This window comes from Gouania willdenowi, chromosome 12 (genome assembly GCF_900634775.1).
Source record: "Gouania willdenowi chromosome 12, fGouWil2.1, whole genome shotgun sequence".
NCBI classification, from domain to species: domain Eukaryota; kingdom Metazoa; phylum Chordata; class Actinopteri; order Blenniiformes; family Gobiesocidae; genus Gouania; species Gouania willdenowi.
The window spans coordinates 10,979,270-11,001,028 of NC_041055.1; the positions used below are offsets into that span (position 1 = coordinate 10,979,270).

At 38.2% G+C, this 21,759-nt stretch overlaps 1 protein-coding gene across 5 annotated transcripts in view; it reads left to right on the forward strand.

Moving 5' to 3' along the window:
* Positions 1 to 268: 268 nt before the first annotated feature.
* Positions 269 to 21,759, forward strand: part of tcf4 (transcription factor 4) — a 243,408-nt gene continuing 221,917 nt past the window's right edge. For 3 of the 5 annotated variants that reach the window (XM_028462063.1, XM_028462064.1, XM_028462062.1), the window contains exons 1-3: positions 269 to 1,007; positions 1,283 to 1,321; positions 4,718 to 4,790. In XM_028462063.1, the coding sequence (XP_028317864.1) occupies positions 936 to 1,007; positions 1,283 to 1,321; positions 4,718 to 4,790 (184 nt within the window). In that variant the 5' untranslated portion in view covers positions 269 to 935. Of the gene's footprint in view, positions 1,008 to 1,282; positions 1,322 to 3,737; positions 3,756 to 4,717; positions 4,791 to 21,759 lie in introns of those variants that run through there. The other 2 variants (XM_028462061.1, XM_028462065.1) reach the window with 2 other exon arrangements.

Here is a 21,759-nt window from a genome sequence, read left to right on the forward strand (position 1 = left end):
GAATAAGTGTAATGATTTATTTGTTTTTTGTTCACACCCAAGCTGCAAATTTATAAAGTTACAGAATCGTTCCTTATTGTCACATTTATCCCAAATAATAAGAAAGCAGCCAATCACCGCATCAATCAGCAGATCAATCAACGCAGCAGCAACATTTCTCACAGGTTGACTGTTTGTTCTTCTTTCTTTCTTTTAATCCGGTACATTTCTTGTAGTCTCCGACCCAGCAGCAGCCCGGTGCTGGAGGGTAACGTAGCTCGGTGCTGCATCGACACTAATCACACCCAGGCTGAGGCGCACGCATTCGGGATCCGTCCGAGCGCAGAGCACCGTGAGCCGGCTCCGCAGCAGCGCTCATCCCGCCTGGACTCGGACGCTGTCCTTCCTGACACACACACACACACACACACACACACACACATACACACACACACACACACACGCACGCACACACACACACACACACACGCACAGGGAGTTATTTATTTATACAGAGTGTGAGCCTGACAGTGAGCCGCCGCGGACCAACTGCGTCCCGACGCGGGAGGTCGGACTGGAGAACACAGACAAACACGCGTAAAGACTCCGTGCCATCGCCTCCCGCTTTTTATTTCCTGTCAGCTCTTTTTTTGTTGTTGTGTTGGACAAACCAGGAACCACGGACCGAGCCCCCTGTTTCACTCCCAGGACGAGGGTTAACTCCATTCGCTATCGAGGCTTTTGGGCTTATTTGAGTGGATTTATTTCGCTGTGGAGGAAAGAGCGGCGCGAGAGTCGGAGCGGAGCGGTGCGCAAAGGGACGCGAGCCGAGGTCTTCCTCCTCTTTTTCTCTGTCTGTCTGTCTGTCTGTCTATCCATCTGTCTGCCTGTCTTTCTCTATCAGTCTGTCTCTCCGTTTTGTTTCCATCTTTGTAGGTCCGTGAGGTTTTGCTAAAATGCACCATCAACAGCGGATGGCAGCTTTGGGAACGGACAAGGAACTCAGCGACTTACTGGATTTCAGCGCGGTAAGGACACCTACTTTCTCCTCACGTTAATCTAACTACAATAACTAACATCAGTGCAAATAAACGCATCTCTGAGGCTTTCCAGAGCTTTGTAAAATATATGCCCTTACACGGCACATAATCTGCATAAACCGTTTTTAACTCACAAGATGTATCTTTTTTAATAATAACTTGTAGAATGATAGTCCTACCGTTGGTTTTGTGTTGTTTTTCATTTGTTTGCTTTTGTGTGCAGAGATTTGTGATGCTGCATTGGTAATTCTGTTGTCTTGTAGATGCGAAACAGCGATTTGAAAATGTTCCCAACATCCATGGTAGTATATCTCATTTTAAGTCTATTTTTCTTTCATGTGTAGCCTGTTCATTAATACGATCCTTCATTTTCAACCCATGACAGCATTCAGATGATGTTTCTTGTCTGACTTTTACACACTGTCTGCAGACTTTACGCATGCACTGTGTGCACATGTGCAGGACATCTCAAATATTAAAAGGGCATAAAATAGATGCTGAGGACAGACAGATGGACAAAGTGTCACACTCCTACTCGGTTTAAAGTGCAGTCCCAGCACGCTGTTAAAGGTCCAAAACTCTCCTTGCAAACTTTGTACGTGTGCGTGCATGTGTGCGTGTGTGTGTTGTGCAATTATAATGGACAGGAAATAGGGTCCATGCTCACAGCCATGTTTTTTGTCTCAACTTTAGCCTGAGTGGGAGGGGAGAAGAAGAAACACCCCGAAATGCAGAGGACAGAAAGGGCTCCATGGGATTAACACGTTCACAAACATAGAAATGAACAGATTCTAGAAAATTCCAGTCGGCCTGTTATAGATGTGACAATGAGTGATGCTGCAGGAGAGAAAACATTAGGAGGGGTCAGGGGAACAACATATCAATCCATGTACATGAATATAATATTAACATAATTACCTAAATGCATAAAGGACTGTGCAGGAATATCGGTTTGCACAAACATAAATCTGATTTGTGTAGTTTTCAGTTTTTGAAAATAATTATTATATAAAAAAAGGTTTTAGGAAATGCACCTGATGGTTTGGGTAGTGTTGAGGCCTGCATGAGACTCAGCTCCTGCAAACGCTTTTACAAGAACAATGCATCCTGCACAACTAGGCCTTTGCAGTGTGTGTGTGTGTGTGTGTGTGTGACTGCATCAAAAAGGTTCACTAATATGAAGTAAAACTGTAGAAAATAGGACTGATAAAAAGAACTGTAGAAAAGAACCAAACAACTCTTCTAAATTATTCTGCTGTATGATAAACACAATATTACAATAATACCATATGATAGCCGTAAAACATTTATTATCTGCCTTTATTGTCATTTTAATCCAGCAGAAATCATACCAAGTCTGTTTGAACGATATTTTTCCAAAAGCAAAGAAATCAATTTAAATGCAAATGAAATGTGTAAATAACCTTTACTCCAAGTAACACAGCGCTATTTAAACCTCTGTTTATATAAAGATAATGACTTTATTATTGATATAATACTGTTTTATGATTTTGTTTGATTTTAACTGTATGCTTAAAATATGTGTACACACACAATAATGAGTAGTTGTGTAAAAATTGAGAAAATAAATACTCTATTTAGTGGTTTTTAATTTTAAACATTCTAATTTGAATTTATTTAGATTCATGAAGGAAAAATGGAACTGTTTTCTTACTTTGAGAAGACATTGAAACAAAGGATGGCAGCAGCAGCTAAAATGCATCGCTTCTCATTATCAATGCAGGCCGAGCATTAATGTATGCGATCGTCTGTCTGTACACGCCCACATGACACCGGCGGCTTTGAGTGGTTCCAACAGCATATCGATAGGCAGCAGCTCATAATCAGAATTTTAAGGCTTTATCCTCCCAAACCCCCTTTTTTAAAAATCTTTTTCAGCAGCGAGGAGGATCAGATTCATGTGTAACCTCCGTTAACACGCTTTCAGGCCCAACAGCCGCAGTGACAAATCAGGCGTTTGCTGCTTCCATTTGGATTTGAATCCCCACAAAAGCTGTAATTTTTTTCTCCCAAAAGCATGATACATTTCACCTTCATTCGCACTGTCACTCAGTCCAGATGTTAAAGAAGATGGGACATGTGTTCAGGTCAGGTATCTCCATTTTATCGGGGCTCTGTTTTTAAAGCTGTACACTAGCTCTTATATAGTATCCCAGCAGAGCTCAGCATTCAGCCTCAGTCTCATCCTGATTTTCCTGTAGATGTGTCGAGCAGATGGCAACTACTGCTGATGATTAACTCATGTGTTGAAGTCAGATATGAAGTAGATATGAAGTGGTTAATTCAAAAATAAGCAGTCTCACATTCAGCTGAAAATTATTTTTCAATTCAAAGAACATTTTTTTTTTACTCAGTTGAGCAGGTGATTTAAGTCCTGTTTATTCGTCACAGATGCTGAATGAGAAATTAGGGTGGGGGGGGGGGGATTCTAACAAAAATAATACTTATTTTTTGGAAAATGAACTCATGGCAGCATTCGTCTCTGAGCTGAGAGTCTGGGTAATGGTTGGGGCTGGGTATATCAGCATGACAACCCGTCATAACCAGTGCCTGTAATGTCAACAGTCACATGGTGTCACTACAAAAGAAGGACTAATGTTGAATCTGAAACCTGATCTCATTTGTCTTTGTTATGTGTGTTTGCCACCTAAAACATCTAGATCCCCACAGTCGTGGTGAAATGCTCCAAATTTCCAGTAAACACACAAGTGTAAGGTTTGTGTCAGACAAATACAGTAAATTATATTGATTTGATAGATTTCTCTTTGATTTTACTATATATGGTATTTTATCCTCCATTTTAAACCTTTGGAGTTTGTAAGGGTAAAATAATTATTAGCAAAGGCCAGTTGGGGACTTTCTCTTAAGATGAGACAAGAAAAGATAAGACAGGACAAGACAAGATAAGATGTTCAATATGATTGTGTGTTTGGACATGAGAAATGAACTTGGCTAGATTTTTCTGTTTAGTTTTAGGTCTTGGACTTTAGGGAGATATTTTCAAACTTATTATTTAAAACATGAAGCCTTCAGAGACCTAATTCAGGACTTTCCTTGACCTACAGTCCTTGGCCTTGACATTAAACATTAGTCTTACTGAAAGTCCCCTAGACGCTTGACCTGTTCTTTCACACTAGTTCTTGTTGTCTTGACTTATCAAATCTCAGCTGGCGTTAAATTAGTGGTCAGGTGGGTCATATTTCTTTTTGTTAAATTGGATTTATTTTGGTCTATCACACCTGGGGAGAATTTGATGAACTTTGGGATTTTGGGGGAAAAGACATTAAAACACACAATGAATGGCTCAGTTAATTCTATTCCACTTGTTGAAAATTTTACTCAAGGCCAGAAAGTTTTGTACAAACAAAAATGTCCTACTGATACTATAGTTAAATACCCAGCCCTGGTCATGCTATAGTATAAACAGTAGAATATTCACTAGATTAATCTAGATTTTCCTTCCAAAACAACAGGTCAACCACTTCACAATCATTGAACAATCATCAAGATTATTGCCATTAAATGTAATAGTATCCTTGTAATATTAAATTAAATGTAAACTTAGTTGCCCTGGTGTTTTGGAATGAAGCTTTTTGTGTGTGACACTTTCCTCTCTTGGTCTTGGTGTCTGTCGGTGTCAGTGCTCAGAGGTAATGTGCTCTCTGTTTGTCTTGTAGATGTTTTCCCCTCCTGTTAGCAGCGGAAAGAACGGGCCCACCTCCCTGGGGAGCGGACATTTCTCTGGCTCAAGTACGTCAGCTTGTTTCTTTCTTTTTTGCCCACCTCTTCTTCCTCTCACACCTGCTTACCAATGATTTGCTTGCTCTTTGGGTTTTGTTCTGCCGATTCCTGTGTTCTGCACTTTCGGTGTATGCTGCTTTTTGAAAGGCTTTTTACGTCAGATGCCTTGAGGAATTGCTTGACGCAGGACTTGTTTCTGTGTGTTCCTTGAAAACACTGGTCGGTGCTTGTTAACCTTGGCACTTATAACATACTTCCTACGTCACATACTGGTCCAACAGTCATGTTGGTTTGATAAATTGGCTTTGATAATATGTGTGCATACTAAAAATGTTCCACAGACAATAACAGCGGGCAGAGGACAATGTGGGGCTTTAGTTGTCCACAGTATTATGAAAAATGACTTGATTGTTTAATAAATCTTTGGGTTTTGACTTCAGGCTTGCTTCGGTTTCAGTTTATATTCTCCATAATGTAACGGTGGCTGTCCACTGATGATTGTCTGAAGGGCTGTTTTAAGCACTGCTTTATGTACTTATGAAATTACATCTGAATATGGTTTAAAAATTAGTCAAACAACAATCAACCAAATTAGAAGTATATGGGTCATTTGGGATGATTGACAGGTAAAGTGAAGATGAACAATTCCCTTAATTAATGAAGTATGTGTATTAACCACAAGAAGACAATAAAGTCCTCAAATGTAATGTGACAGCACAGGGATCTCAAATTGTAAAGAATAGGGATATCCCAATACAATTTTTTTATTTTTTATTTTTTTCGATACAATACCGATATTGCAGCATTGCGTATTGGTTGATACCGATATCAATGCGATACGATATCAGCATGAATCATACATACTTTTATTACTTATTTTGTAGTATGGAATGTTAGAAAAGGCTTGATCAAGTGATGTTACTCAAACAGAGAACAATAGTCAACAATTCAAGTTCACTTCAGTTCTTTTTACCTTCAGTATTAGGAGTGTGACGATATCTTGATATGGCAATGTATCACGATATTTTTCGCACGAGTATCGATTTAAAAAAAAAAAAAAAAAAAAAAATTTTCAAAAATCTTTTCTGCTTTTTCACTGAAATGTGCAGGTAGGTCGTCACAGAAATTGTGTCACTTTGTTGAAGGAACCAATATATTGTTTACTGGAATATTGCACTATAATGGTGTCACTGGTAAGAAAGACCCTATTTTTTGTTTACAGAAAGCACTATTGGAAATAGTCATTTGTTTACATTGGTATGTTGACACTTATTTACAGAAATGTTGCACCAAAATAGTGTTACTGTTCATAGGACACTTTTTTAATGTATTGTCTTTCAGAGATATAAAATATAAATTGTATTTTTATGTCAGATTATCGTAGATTTATTTCTGACCAATATATCGATAATTGCAGTATCGTCATATCGTAAGATAATCGTTATCGTGAGCTTTGTATCGCGTATCGTATTGTATCATATTGTGAGGTACCTAGAGGTTCCCGCCCCTAGTCAGTATATGGTGGGAACAATTGAGGGCGGGGAAAAAAACTACAAAAACTTATCGGAGTGCTTTTATCGGAGATTTTAGTATATCGGACCGATAAACGATATCAATATCGGATCGGGACACCCCTAGAAAGTAATAAAATAGATGCTCAGTTTAAAATGCAGTCACAGCAGACTGTTAAAGGTCCAAAACTCTCCTTGTAAAATTTGTACGTGTGCATGCGTGCATTCGTGTGTGTGTTTGTTGTACAATTAACTACAACCATAAGAGCTGTGGTTTCCAAAGGTTGGTATGAGACGAGTACATGCCACCACAAGGCAGTGTCTTTTTATTTCAGCTTCAATGTCATTCTCTTCACTTTCAAATGTTGTCCAAAGTTGTTGACGAATGAGAAACTGCAAAAGAGTACGGTATTTGTAAAATACGTGGACTTCTTCTCTGGCTCCCATCAGAAACACAACCGACATATTTGACCTGCTGTGTGCAAATTGTCCGATTGAATATTAATGAATGTTTATTTCCCATGTTTGATTCTTGGAATTACTTGATTATAAAAGTTATGTTTCAATAAAAGTATCAATTTGTTGCGCAAAGAATTAAACATGAGCAAAATTTTATATATCCAATTTGTAGAAACAAAGTGTGTACTCCACTGAATGATATGAGCCACAGCGGATGATTTATAGTTTGTAAACAGGACTTATTTTTTACAAGATTCCAGAGAGGTGTGCAAAAAGTTACAAGAACCAAATATTGCAAAAGCCTTTGTTTTTGGCAAATAATACATTTCTTGTCAAACAATTTGCATTTGAATCAATTGATACTGTATTTCTGTGTGGCACAATCTGTGGTTTTGGTTGTTGTTTGGATTATTTATGAATTGTGTTGGTTTTGTAGGTCTTTTCTAGTCAGGTGTTCTACGTCTTGTTTTAAATATGTTTGTCACACATCTTGTTGGGGTTTTACTGATTTTTTCCCGTTATAAATTTGACTACTTGGTGACAAATCTTGTACTTTTGCTTTACTTTCACTAATATGACATCATAGCAATAGGTTGGAGGTTCATTCTTTTCTTTGGTTTCTTTTAGCTGTGTTTGACTTTGGAATCATGTTTGATTAGCTTGTTGAGTTATTTCAGAGTCTCTCCTGAGTTGGTGTTTTATTTGCTTTATTTGTCAATTCTTCTGCCTTCCTTGTGCATGTTGAATCCCTTACCTTTTAGGTTGGTCTGGATAATTTGTTTCGCTTAGAATCCATCATCATCAATACATGTTTTTTGTTTTCAACCTTTTATTGCATAATTACAGTATACTGTATTTGCATGAGCTAGGGATGCACCGAATATTGCAAAAAAGTAACATTCGGCCTTCAGTTTTGTGGGTTAAAAGCTAGGCCGAATAGTAGCGTCTGACGCAATGATGCAATCAAACACCGTGATTTTGAGTCGGAAAAGTGTGTGCGCATTGCACACAAACACAGTTGGAAACCGTCCAATTCCACAACAGAGTCCGTTGTTAGCGCTGTGAGCCACGATTCCGTAAACATCCCCATCGTTTCCTCCGTACACTACACCTGGTCTCCCTATTAAACTGGTGTAGCATTAGCACGGAGTGCTAACAGCTGATGTGTGTAAACAATGGGTCCAAGCAGTGACTCCCAACACGATCGGCAGCAGAAAAAGTAGTGCAGTTTGGGCATCCAGTAGTGCAGTTTGCATTTACATATATGGCAATAAAGTATAATATATATTCTATATTAAACAGCAGTGTTGTAGTTGGAGAGGGAGGAGCTCACATTCTAGGAGGCGTGTTAGGTGACGTCACCGACCAACGTGGGCAAAATCCAACTGTCCCGTTTGAAGCTGACTTTTTTTTTTTTTTTACAAAATGTAGAATTATAAGGGAAGGAACAAACAGAACTTTTTCAACTTTGACCTTCTGAATGAGGATGTATATCACTGTATCAAAACCATTATATTAGGTGATTTTTTTCATCCTACCTCCCCTTTAATGCACTTTAGCTTTTTTTTGTTTCATTTGAAGGCCTAGTATAAATGAAAAACTTTGTTGTGCTTTTTATGAAAAGCAAAGACTACTGGAATATTTAAAAAAGCCATAGTATTCAATAACCATTTACTTTCTTTAAAAAACATGTCTAAAAAATTATTCTAGGCTATTTATGCACTATTCAAAAAAATTGTGAAAAACTTAACAACCGCATTCGATATCCGGTATTCAGTTTTCCGCCAGGCCTTTATATTTTAGTAATCTTGCCTATATCAGTGATGATCTGCAGTTAAAATAAACATAACAACAGGAATAAAACAACAATGCTCAGCTAAGACTCTTAAATGTTTTTTCTACTTTCTATGCAGATCAAAGAGGGAAGTTGTAGAAACTATAGAAAAACCTTCATTTTACAGGCATTAAAACATGCTAAACTGTCAATGGCAAACTTATGGGAAACTTTTTGATTTTTGGTGCAGTTGACATTGTAAAAGTTGGAAAATACTTGGAGATTTACAACCTGACACTGGCTCACTGTAGCTGCTCAGATATTTAGTTGTCTGTGTATGTGGCACAGGTGTTCAATGTGTACAAATGTAATATATGCTGTGGAGAAAGGGGGGATTTGTGGAACAGCTCATTGGTGATGATTGATGAAGCTACGCAGATCCAATTTGGAAAATTCATTTTGGAGACCAGGCTGATTGGTGAAGCGGTTGTAGCTGTTGGCCCAGATCGTTTTGTGCAGTTGCTCCTGCTTGTGTATGGGGTTTTCTTCACTTTGGGAATATGATTGGAGTAGATTGATGGATTAATGAATGGATACATTTGTAAGACCTAAACAAAAAGGCTTTTTAGACTTTTGGGGGCCTGGAAATCTCTGACATTCCCCTGTAAACATGCGACTACGTGCCGTAGGAACTGATTTTACACAAAGTTACACAATAGATCGTAAGGACATTGATCTTTCCAAAAAAACAACAACTTTGAACTTGAATCCCTAACCCAAATTTTGAATAATTGTGTCAATTGGATGGATTTAAATATTCATCAATTGTAGCAGATGGATCATCAGCAGGAGCCGCACAGCAAGAGAACCCTGAGTAAAGTGAGTAAGGCGAGGGAGCAGGGGAGCGGTTTTAGAAAGATTTACATGATATCAAGGACTAATGATCTTGCTCTCAGCCTAAAGCTAATGCATGTGGGAGTTTCTCACGCATAGCGTTTATCTCCTTTTCATTATTATTTTGTGAATTTGATTCAGAAAAATATTTTCTTTACCCTGAATGCCCTCTATTGAAAGCAGTACTGAATGTGCTTGATTGGATAAAAACATAAATGTAAGATAGAATAGAATTTGTTTAATCGTTCAAAACCAGAAGAAAAACCAATGCTTTTAATTGTTTAAGTCATACACTGTTAGAAACTATATCTGGCTTTGGGCTTTATTTGGGTGTTAGAGTGTAAATTAAGGCTCAAAACATAAACGTGGTGGGCAAAAATATCATCTGTCAGACAGAAGCGAGGGACTAAAAATATGGCAGTGGATATGGTTGATCTGGTGCTTTGAGAATAAGAAGTGACATTTTTCCCCCAAACACATTTTCACGGGGGAACTGAAAGCTGAAATGACAGCCTTCATACAATCCTTTTGGGTTTGAAGCTTGTTTCACGTTCCCTGTAAGCCCTCATATTCCTGGCCCCATATTCACCTTAAAACACACAAAAATGCCTCACAACATTAACACTACACAGTCCCGGCTGACACGCTCTGCCCACGGTCATCACCAACCAGGAAGTGGATTAGGTGTTTTAATTATTGAGAGATTTTTCTGTCGTTGTTTATTTTGGGATCATCCCTGGAAAGATAATGCACACTTCAAACTCTGTGTGTGTTTCTAATCTTCTTTTGGATGAAGTCGCTGAGCGAGCGGCTTCACTCTGCCTGTCAAACCACCGCTGCTCGTCTATTTCAGATCTTGGCTGCTTTTGGTGTTTTCCTTTTTTAAAGAAATTCTGTTATAACCTCGCCGATCTGCTGTTTGTCTCCCTGTCAAAGGCGTTGGAATGGGACTGTGTGTATGTGTGTATGTATGTGTGTGTGTTAGTGTGTTTGTTCACAGCGGAATAGATGTTGAGCATAAAATTTGTCAGAGACATTTGGGGTAGAGTGGGAGGGCAATTCATTACTCCCGTTGCCATGGAACAGAAAGTTGGCGTTAAGCAGTGAAGTGAAAGGAAATAGAAAAGAGAAGCATGAAAAAGTATTTAGAAGATAAAAAGAAGGACTTTACAAAGAAGACACAATTAAAAAAAATATTGGCCATAATAGGAAGAAAGGAAGAAGGGGGCTGTTTATGTAAGATGTTTAATGAATTAAGATAGAGACTGAATAATGAATAAAAAAGCTGGTAGATAAAATTATAGTGAAGTTATTAAGGAAAAATATCATTGATGAAAGCAACTAAACAACTTGACTAAGCAACATTTAGACAGTAACTGAAGGACTGAAAGAAAAATACCAGCTGGTAAATATTTAAAAATGTGTGCTTAGGTTTCTGAATTAAAGACGCTGAAGCAGATTTCTTAAGAACTGGACTCCGTCATTTGGTGCTGTTTGTCCACGTCTTCACCAGTTGGAGCTCCAGTAGTTTTTTTTTGTTATATGAAAACACATGGCATAGCGTCCACTGCCAACTTGCTTTTGAGCTTTATTTGTTCATAACACTATCCCTAGGTCTCTGCAGTTAAGGAGAATAGGGTCAATGATTCAAATCATACACTTGTTCATTTTGAGGGTCTTGGTTTTGTCTTGGACTCGAACTGGCAAAACTCTGGATTTTCCGTCAATACCAGTCAAGACCTGCCAGTCCCTCCAGGATTTCGCGATGTTGCGATCGCAACTATTAACGCAAAATTAAACAAACTCCGCCAAATCAATGCGGCAATGCAATTTTTCCAAAAGCCTGCAACTTTCCCGCAAATTCGCTGAAAAAAAAACAATATAAATATGTGGCCACTTATCGTTATTTTTGACATTTTAGCACTTGTAGTTGCTACGGAATTAGCGGAGGATGTACTATGTATACGTAGACGCTGCATTGACTGCTGCCGCCCACTAGAGCAGTGCGTCTACGTATATTATGTCTATGCTTTGCGCTGCTTACAAGGAACCTACGAAGAAGAAAATGCCTACGTCACATCCTGTTTTCAACCTGTGCCGGGAGGAAGCATTCAATGGAGTCATGTGTGATAGAAATACCTTGCATCTGCTTACAAAAATATCGGCTTAGGACCGTGCTAAACAGTACCCCATGTTGCTTCATAAGACTAAAGCTAAACTTTTTTTGTTCAAAATGCAATGTTATCATCGAGCAAAAGTGGAAGTTGTCTAGGCACAAGCATTTTGTTTCTGAAAAGCACATCAAGAGAATGCAAGCCAGTGCACAAACCCATGTGGGAGAACAAATGGGAAGCACACAATATCATTACATACAGTATGTTTGTTAATGCTTTGTATTTTTTATTTATTTTTTTTGTTATTCCTAAAGAAATATGTCTTCATGACAGGTTCATGTTGTGCACTTTAAGATTCCCAAAGTTCAATATTGTTTACTGACTTGCACTTCTGATGATCATTGTGATTAAAAACTACTCAAAGTATGCTCAGTGTTTAAGCTAAAAGAAAAAAGTGTTTGCATGTTTGGTGTTGGTGTTTGCTTTCCAACAATAAAGTATATTTTTTCTAGAACACGTCTGGTCAATATGTATTTATAATTGGTAGGAACAATTAACTTAATTATGAGTAAAATATGTTTTAGGGATGAAAAAAATCGTAACTTTTTACCGCAACTTTTGGAAAAATGGCTCGCGAAATCAGGAATTTCAGCCCGCAACAATCACAAAAAATGCACGCAAAATCCTGGAGGGACTGACCAGCACTAATCTGATATTCTTTAATTCCATTAAGGTGATTATAAGGAAAACCCCTGGGACTGTTCCTGATTAATACATTTTTTAATTTGACTTAAAACATTTAGCATTAGCTCACTGATTGTTCTGCCTCTTCGGAAATCTTTTCCAGTGCTTTTTGTGTCACCTGAAAAAGTCAGTTATCAGTCCATCTTATTTCTAGTCAGAAATACCTCTTAACACTTACTTTAGGTCTCATTCACCTGACAAATAAACATCTTAATTTCAGGTATTGAAAACAATTTTGGACTTATCAGTGGATTGATTTTTTTGTAAGGATTTGCATGAACAAATTTATCAAGATTTGTATTTTTTTTATGTTGCGCTTTGAAAGAGTTACAGACACCTTGTCTTTGTCAAATTGATTTAAATAAAACTAAAGTTAAAGTGAAAATGCTCTTTAACTGTTCAAACTTGTCTTGGTTTTTAATAATGATTTTTCTGGTCTTGGTCCCAATCTTGATCTTGATCTTGATCTTGTCTTGGTCTTGATATATTCTAATCTCGGGCAAGTCTTGAGTACAACACTAGCTTCTAATACGACAACTTTGTGAACTTTTTCACCTACTGATAGGAGCCATATTATAAGTAACATAATGGTGATTTATGACCTCTGATTGATTAAAAACAAAGAATTAAAAAAGAAATGAGAAGATGCAAAACCCACTTTTCAATAACAACTAAAGAAACGGTTTAGAAAACTTTACATTACAAATTTTCTTACAAATTCTTAGGATATTGCATTTTAAATTTATAGTAACAAGTAAGTGCATTGATGGTTATTTATTGTTATTTCAATGGCCACGGTTACATGATGTGTTTTAATTCGGAATTCCTTATTGCGAATTAAATCATTCAGAATTAAAGTGTTCTGCTTCATGTTTACATAGAAATAGTAATTCCCGAACTGAGGTTTCCATGGATACCAGGTTTATTCGGCTTTAGGTAATTCCACTTTAGGTCTGGGGGTTGGGAAGGCTCTGATTGGACAAAGGGTGAACATGACGTGTCACGTCTATCGGGAAAAACACACAACAAACCTTTATTTTCATTGAAGACACATGAGAACTGTTTTCACCATTATTGTGATTGTAGTTTTGAAGCAACAGCTGTACAATAACACACTTTGGTCCACATAGCGGAAAAACTCCAGAAAACAATCAGGAATAAATAGTTCCTTCCTGGTAAAAAAAAAAAATAGTACTTCTAACAACCGTTACAATGATAAACTTGGTGATATTACAGCCTGTGCAGCAGTATGGGGACGCATTTACTCCATCTCCAGGTTTTAGTGTCACTCGTCCAATGACGCCAGCTCTGTTTGCTGATCTTCGTGTGTGTTTAATAAGTCCATATTCCGTGTTGATGTCCGCACATTTATGCCTTCGTCCATCTACTCTTTTCAATAGATCCATTGTCTTTAAGGCTCTTATTATTATTATGTCCGGGCGGCCATGTTGGTTTATGTCGTCACCAAACACGTCATCGCCGCAAGTCGCACATGCGCAAAACAACCGGAATTAACTTAAAGCGGCTTTAAGTGTTGTTAATGGTTTACAAGAAAGAGGAATTATTTAATTCAGAACTAAAAACAGAATAAACCAGCCACCTAATTTGGAATTAACTTTAATTTGGAATTAAATTAGCATTATGAATAAAGTGTTTACAAGGTCATGTTAAAGAGGACTTAACTTACATTCTGCCTTAAAGAGGAATTAAAGCTCCCATGTAAACATGGCCAATGATAAGTGATGGAAAGCAGCTTGATTTAAATTTTGATAAAAACAAATAAATAGTAGAAATTTAGGAATGTCGATCTAATAGAAAGTTATATTTTTCAATGAACTAAAAAACTCAAGTTGTATTGACGATTAAATCTTCTTCAAATTTGATTGAGAAAGTGGTGCCAGCCTCTCTGCCTGTCAGATTATAGCGTTAGCAGAAAAACAGGAAAAAGCTGAAAGTGGTTCGATGGCACACCTGATGTTGTTCCCCTAATTGGCATATCTTATTAAGTCACAACAGTTGTTGGTAGAGGAAAAAGGGAGTCACATTAATAATATCCCCTTTCCCATTTGATTTGATGCACTTGTACTGAGACAGATAAGGTGCTTCGATGTGCCAAGCAATGCCCCCACTGTCTTTATTCAGTCAAATGTGCCTCCGTTACGCTTGTCACTCAAAGGCACCCCGGCTGATCACTTCTTTTCAAAATAGAGACAGAGAACAGGAGCCAGTTACTTAATACCATGCCCTCCCACCTTCTCTCTTCTCTCTGAGGCTGGTAAATTGTCTTGTGTTTCCTGCAAGACGATGCAGAACAACTCACAAAAACACCCAGCCATGCTCCTAATTGTGGGGTGGATTAGGGATTAATATGCGTTTTTAGCCATAAAGGCAAATATTATTAGCCCCATTAGCTTTACTAATGCTAATAATGACTCTGCTAATAATGGCAGTGATTTCAAGGTTAGTGTCTTTAAGCATTAGGAACGGATTTGTGGTTTTTATTATATTTTCAAAGCTCAGGAGGATGGTGTGCCACTTGCTTCGTTGGGCCGGCTCGCTACTCAGTCGAAGCTCCATATGTTGTCCCTAAAGATTAGGCTGAGCTAACACGAGCTGGGTTGCTAAATTTCATACTATTAGTTAGTATTTTTTTTTAGTTTGGACTTAATTAAGCTAAACATATTTGTCAAAACTCCAGCTAGATACATTTTTCTGTTGTTCTTTATAGTCTGACTGACGTTCTTTGGTTGGATTCAAACTCATTTGCGAATTGTTTAATTTATGTTCCCCCATCAAAAAGACTCACGTCAGATCAGGTCAAATATATTTGCTTGATGATAGAGCGACACCATCAGCTTGTTTCTCATCACTCCTCTTTTTGAACTTGATGTGCATTATTACGATGTGCACATTACTCAATAAAGCTGCTTTTGAGCTACTTTACATTGATATCAGGTCAGCTTTTAGTGGTTTGCAGGCCAAGCTTGTCAGTTGTTTTGTATGTGTGTTTGGATTGTTTTGTGTTACTCCAGGAAACACTTAGTAGTAGACTAAAGGTCAGTGGAGTGCCTGTGAGTAATTGCAGAGCTTCATCAGCATTTTGGCTTGCGTTAATAATCAATGTTTTTTTAGCATCTGTTGTACACCTGCTGCTGGTTACCTGTCTGATTAATATGCCTGAAGGATAAACTGGTCATTAACTTTGAAGAGACTGTATAATAAACAAGGATTTAATGTGAATATGTATTCTGTATTTTTTATTATAAAACCGAAAGGCTGACTGTTTTGACCTCAGTATTTAGGCTGACGTGTTGTTTGTTTAATAATATAGAAAGTGTTGTGCTCAACCTTTTCTGAGTCATTTCTGTTCACATAATGAATCAAACTATGAGATAAACCAAAGTTAATACATATTTTTTTCTTGTGTATTTCAATAAGTCATGACACCTAATCAGGTCTAGTTTGTAACAGCTCTTGAATTTAAAAAAGTACTGATTTCATCCCCCTAACTTTCTAGCGGTGTGCAATTAAGACCAACGTTTATTTAATTTAGAGGCGTGGTTTCGAGTAGTAGTGGAAGCCTTGTGTAAGAGTCGTCCTTGTGGTTTGTAGGTGGGAGGCCTTCAAAGTCTTTTAGGCCAAGTACTACAAAACACAATGGACGAGGATGAAACAATGAACAAAGGATTTCCCCCTTTTTTTAATCCCTCAATCTATTCATCCCTAGATCAATCTATCAATGTAACAATCTGTCTCCACTCATAGATCTATGTTACATGCTGGTCTTGGCCCACAGAACAAAGGTTTTTCTGTTTAGCTCTAGCTGTCAGATCATTTGAAAGAACTCCTTCCTCCTCCTCTAAGTTTTATTTAAAAGTTTTGCACATTGCATCGTCGGATTTGGAATCCCCTAGGAGAATAATGCTTCATTCTTACCGTGCTTTCTTGTTAGTCTGCATTCTGCCTTATTTGGCTGTTTCCGTTTGTCCCCAAAGCATTGTTTAGCATGAAGATCAAAACAAACCTTTGAGCAGCAATTTTCAACCTCCTACATACAGGTTGGACAGGATGGGCATAGCAGACATCCAGAAAAAAGTAAATATCAGATTATGTTAAACTTACATACTATTTAAAATGCAACAATGGAGAGTATTTATATATGTACTGTATATGTGTCTGGCAAAAGAATCCTCAACTCATCTCTGGATAACACATATATGGCTTTACCGTATGAATGCGATGTGTGACCCAGTGAGTGGAACACACTTGATTAATCCTTGAATAAAAAAGCGGCACCAAGCACTTCTTTATGCCACTGCATTTCCAAAAGATTGATCTGCATCCGATTGAGAACGTATTACTGACCATTCATTCACATTATTTAAATATATGTATTTTATAAAAAATAAAAAAAAAACACTCAGGGTAAAACTTGCACAACCCTATCTCCTGCTTTTAAGAAAAATAACTGAAAATATCACCTTTCTGTCTTCCATTCTGTCTATCTTTAATTAGCTCGTGGTAAACATTGTGCACGTGCACGTAAGAGTGAAAGTGAGCATGGAGGCACTCAGCCTGAGTGCTGCTCCTGTAAAAAACAGCTTTGCAGAGCGAGAGTGGCTCCTGCTCCTCATGTGGAAATATTACCTGTATTCACAGGTGTCTTTTCTTTCCCCTGCACTTACTCCATCTTGTCATTTGCTCCTCTAAATCATCTAAAGGCGACTGAATACCTCCACCAACCTTCCACCCCCTATAGTGATCATAAATCCGGCATCTTTCCATAAAGACTTTTTGTTGCTGAAATTAACTGCTCGCTTCTTTGCACGCCGCGGTTGGTCGGTGACGTCGACGAGGTGCTGTTCATTTTGGTCCCTGGGTTGCTCGCCCACACCTGTTCGCTCATATCGGCAGCGGTGCGGCACAATCGCAGTCACTGTGGCTAATTACCCAGTCCTTAAAAAATAAAGAGACAGAACGTCAACCAGCCTGCTTGGCAATTACAGCGGCGCGCAACACCTCTACGCAGCAAACACCACTCCAATTAGCAGCAGCCAACTTATTCTGGGATGCAGCAGTGTGTGTGTGTGTGTGTGTGTGTGTGTGTGTGTGTGTGTGTGTGTGTGTGTGTGTGTGTGTGTGTGTGTGTGTGTTTATTTTTGTAAGTGTAAGTGTATGACAAACTAAATTGTTTTGGGGAATCATCATCTAAACTTATCTGTGTGTGTGTGTGTGTGTGTGTGTGTGTGTGTGTGTGTGTGTGTGTGTGTGTGTGTGTGCGTGTGCATGTGCGTGTGTGTGTGCGTGTGTGCGTGCGTGTGTGTGTGGTAGACAAAGGTTTAGCAATCAGGTTTAAGGCAGCTAAACTAGTAAGGAAACTCAGTCACTCTTTTTTCATCCTGCATCTCTCGCCATGCTCTGTTTGACTCCAGGTTGACCTTCTTTGACCATTCTTCTTCCTCCTTCCTATGTCCCATGCCTCCCACTTCACAATCTCTGTCATCAATTCCAGTAATTCTCATCTGCCTCTCATCCTTCTCATTCTATGCATTCATCCTACTTTTTCTCTCTTAACCATTTCAGCTGCATCTTCGTTCTCATTCTTTTATCCCTATCAACTGTTATTGCTCCGTATCTTCGTCTGCTAAACCACTTATTTCCTGCTCATTTGTTTACTTTCAGTTCTGTGCTTCTCTTCGGTTGGTAGATTGAATTTTGTCTTACATTTCTTTATGTAATGTAATCCAAAATGGGGTTTTGTCCCCGTCTTTATCAGAAAATATTGGATTGTTTTGTAGTTGTAGATTGTTTTAAAGTTACTGTTGATTTAAATGCCATGCCAACCTACTGCCATACTGTCTCTTTTCTCTCAGTCCTCCTCAGTGATCACAGTTGTTTTTGTTAAGCCCTATTCGCACGGGATTAGTTTTACCCAGGGACCACATGTTATAAATAAATGACCCCCCAACGTCTGCTTTTCATGTGGTGCATTCGCACGGGATCACCGAAGCCTGAGATTCTGCTGAAATTTACGGATATCTGAAAACGTGACACAGTGTGTGAGTTGATGTTAAAACAACTTTACAGGCTTTTGACCACAGCTCGGTGCTGTGTTACTGCTAGCGCTAGCCAGCTGTATTAAATAGAAGGCTATAAACAGAGAAAAAAAAGATTGTTACCGCACAGTGCAAAGCAGGACATGAGCCACCATTTGTTTCTAATATTGCTCCTTCTCTTTTTGTTGCCATACGTTACGGGCCGATAAGGTTTTGCTGGCCCGGGACCCAAAAGGTTTTGTAAACACTCCAATGCAGCCTCCATTCTTCACCATAAGTAAAAAAAAACATGTGTCACGGTCTGTGTTTACCTCGTACTGAGATCGATTATGAGCATATATGCGCATGCGCACTACCGGAAAATGATTTTTTGCTAAAAATAAATAAATAATTCAGTTTTGTTTATTTTTGTTCACAAAGTGAACAGACAGGTGCTTTATTAGTTTAATGGATTAGGTTAGGGTTAGGGTTAGGGTGAGGGTTAGGGTTGCATTACATGCACATATGCTCATAATCGATCTCAGTATGAAGTAAACTCAGACCGTGACGCTGGAAACACAACAACGCGTAATCATGTATCAGATTCTATTTAGTTTTAATTTTTAGTTTTAATCAAAAATTGGTGCAATATCTCATTACAAGTTTCTATGTGTATCTGCCTGTGAACAGACATTTAAAACCAGCAGTTATTCATTCATTCATTCATTCATTCATTCATTCATTCATTTATACATTTATACAATCATTTATTCATCTTATGTACTTGTTAAATACTGTACAGGGTTACAAGGCTTTGCTGCTGGTGCTGTAGATTTATTCTGGAAAGGCCACCAGTCTGTCACACATACACTTATAAAGTAAACAGGCCTCTTCTTTGTTAAAAAACTGAAGTTCGACTGAACATTGCTGTGATCAGTATCTAACTTCAGGCTCCGACAATATGTCTGTTTATCATGGGAGTGTAAACCCTCCATTGATATACTTGGTTCTTGGCATCCAAGAGGTTTGCAAAAATAATTCATAAAAGTTGAAAATGCCCAGCTTATGAGCTAATGCTCTAGTACAGAGAAGGGTGACTTTTATCACAGCGGGTGCCACAAAAATGCTATTGTCTGATCAGAGGGCCATATTATCAACATTCATGTCAGCATTTAGAATAAAGACCAATCCAAGCATTAATACAGGCAAGGCAAATCCATTTGTGTAGTGCAACAGATAACATCAAACTGTTTAAAAATCAATGAAAACATTAGAACATTAAAAAGGGTTCAATAATAAAAACATTAAATTAACAATACCATGATTAAAAATCTCCCTCTCAGTCATAGGTAGGATTGGGCATCGAGTGTCAATTGGTCCCTGGACTAACTTTCCGGTTTTCCCAAAATTTAAACATTTTGATTCCTACTTTTGATACCCAGTCCACCAACCGGAAGACGAAGCTGCCGAACACCAATGAAGAAGAATCTACCGGAAATGTTTGCGGTACCGTGCAACAATGAACAATTTGCAGTAGTGGTTTAAAATGTGGCTTCACTTTAGTAAAAAGTACAACTCGGCTCAGTGCAACACTTACATACATACATACAATACATACATTGTACAATTGCCTCTTAAAATAATCGGAAACGGGAATCATTAGGAATTGGATTCGAATTGAGGAATCAGAATCGGAACTGGAATCGCTCAGTGCTCAACCCTAGTCATAGGCAGAAGAGAAAAAGAGAGCTCTTAACATGGATTTAAAAATGTTCACATTGGATGCTGACTTCAGCTCTGCTGGCAGTTTGTTCCACTTCTTTGCAGCATAACAACTAAAAGCAGCATCACCATGTTTGTTATGAACTCTGGGCTCCACTATCTGACCTGTGTCTATAGATCTGAGAGACCTGCTGGGTTTAAATCAAAATAGAGCAAAGAAAAGTGATTTGTTATGTGTTCTTGTCAAAAGTCAAACATTTTTCTCCTACCTACATTCCAAATAAAAGCTCCAATATCTTCACACATACTGTATCATCCTATTTCCCTCCATCACCCTTATCCTCTCCTTCCTGTTTCGCTTTAATTTTATTCAGGGGCTCTTCCTCCGAAGAGTCGACCACCTTGAGTGAATTGTAATGTCACAGCCTGTTTACCACTTATCCATAAAAATGTTACATTTGTTTTAGAGAGACATGCTGAACTCTCACAGTCACTCAGAGCTTTCAGGGTTAAACCATTCAAACAGAACCCTGGGGTGGGATAAAGAATGGGGGCAGTGTGATGGTTTGCCCCAGTTTTTGTTTTATTCTCCATTTTCTTTGGCAACACTGGCACAAGCAGGACACTGCCAAGTGTATGTGTGTGTGCTAAATTTTCCTACCAACACCCCCTCTCCACACACACACACACACACACACACACACACACACACACACACACGCTCACGCACACATTCTCACACACACTGTAAATTGTCTGGAACACCCTGAATGCCATCTGGTCCTGTGATGGGACAGACACTGTATGCGAGTGAACTGTGTGTGTGCGTGCGTGTGTGTGTGTGTGTAAGGGAAAGGTGCATGTGTACCATGGTGTTATGATATACATATATCTGCCCCTGCAGAAAATTGCAATATTGCAATTACAGACAAAAAAACTCCCAGGCCATCAGATCTTGGAGGGACTAGTTAGACTTTAGTTAACAGATCTAACTTAATTGTCAATTTGTATCAGTTACTGTATGCCTACAAAATTAGATGCATTTTTATCTTTACTCACAATGCTACTATAATGGTCCAGGGCCGTTATTAATAAATGCTGATTATGCCTAAAATGGGGTCTGAAAGAGGTGATTGTCACTTTCTAAAACTTAGTGATTTCTGAAAATGAACTCTAAAGAATGTGCGCAGAGGGACGCCAACTTTGATCCTTGCACACAAACATTTTGGAGACGTAGGAAACCCACAGCATTGTTGTTTAGGTGGTGAATTGAAGCCAGATTAATTTCATGAATTCAATGTCATCCCATTTCAGACTTATTGTAGTATGTGTTATCATCATCACAATACCCAAACCTGCAGTCTTGAGATAGAGATAGATGTTTTCCTTAAGTAAAACTTTAGGCCTACTCTATACTGTTCATATTAGGAATCAGAGTGAAAAGGAATTTGTGAACCCTAAAAATGTGAATAATTGGAATGCATTGAGACTCTTTTACTTTTCTTATTTTCCTTGTCCAAAAACAAAAGTTAAATCAATTTATGAGTGCACATCACATGTTAGTGAGTTACTCTGACATTTATATCCATGGAAGTGCACCACACTACATGTAGTATTGTATACATATGCTGACATGGTTAAAAAATGACAACAAAAAAAGAAATATCGATTTTTAATACGCCTCAAAAAAATTGTGATATATCGTGAATCAAAGTTATATGTTCG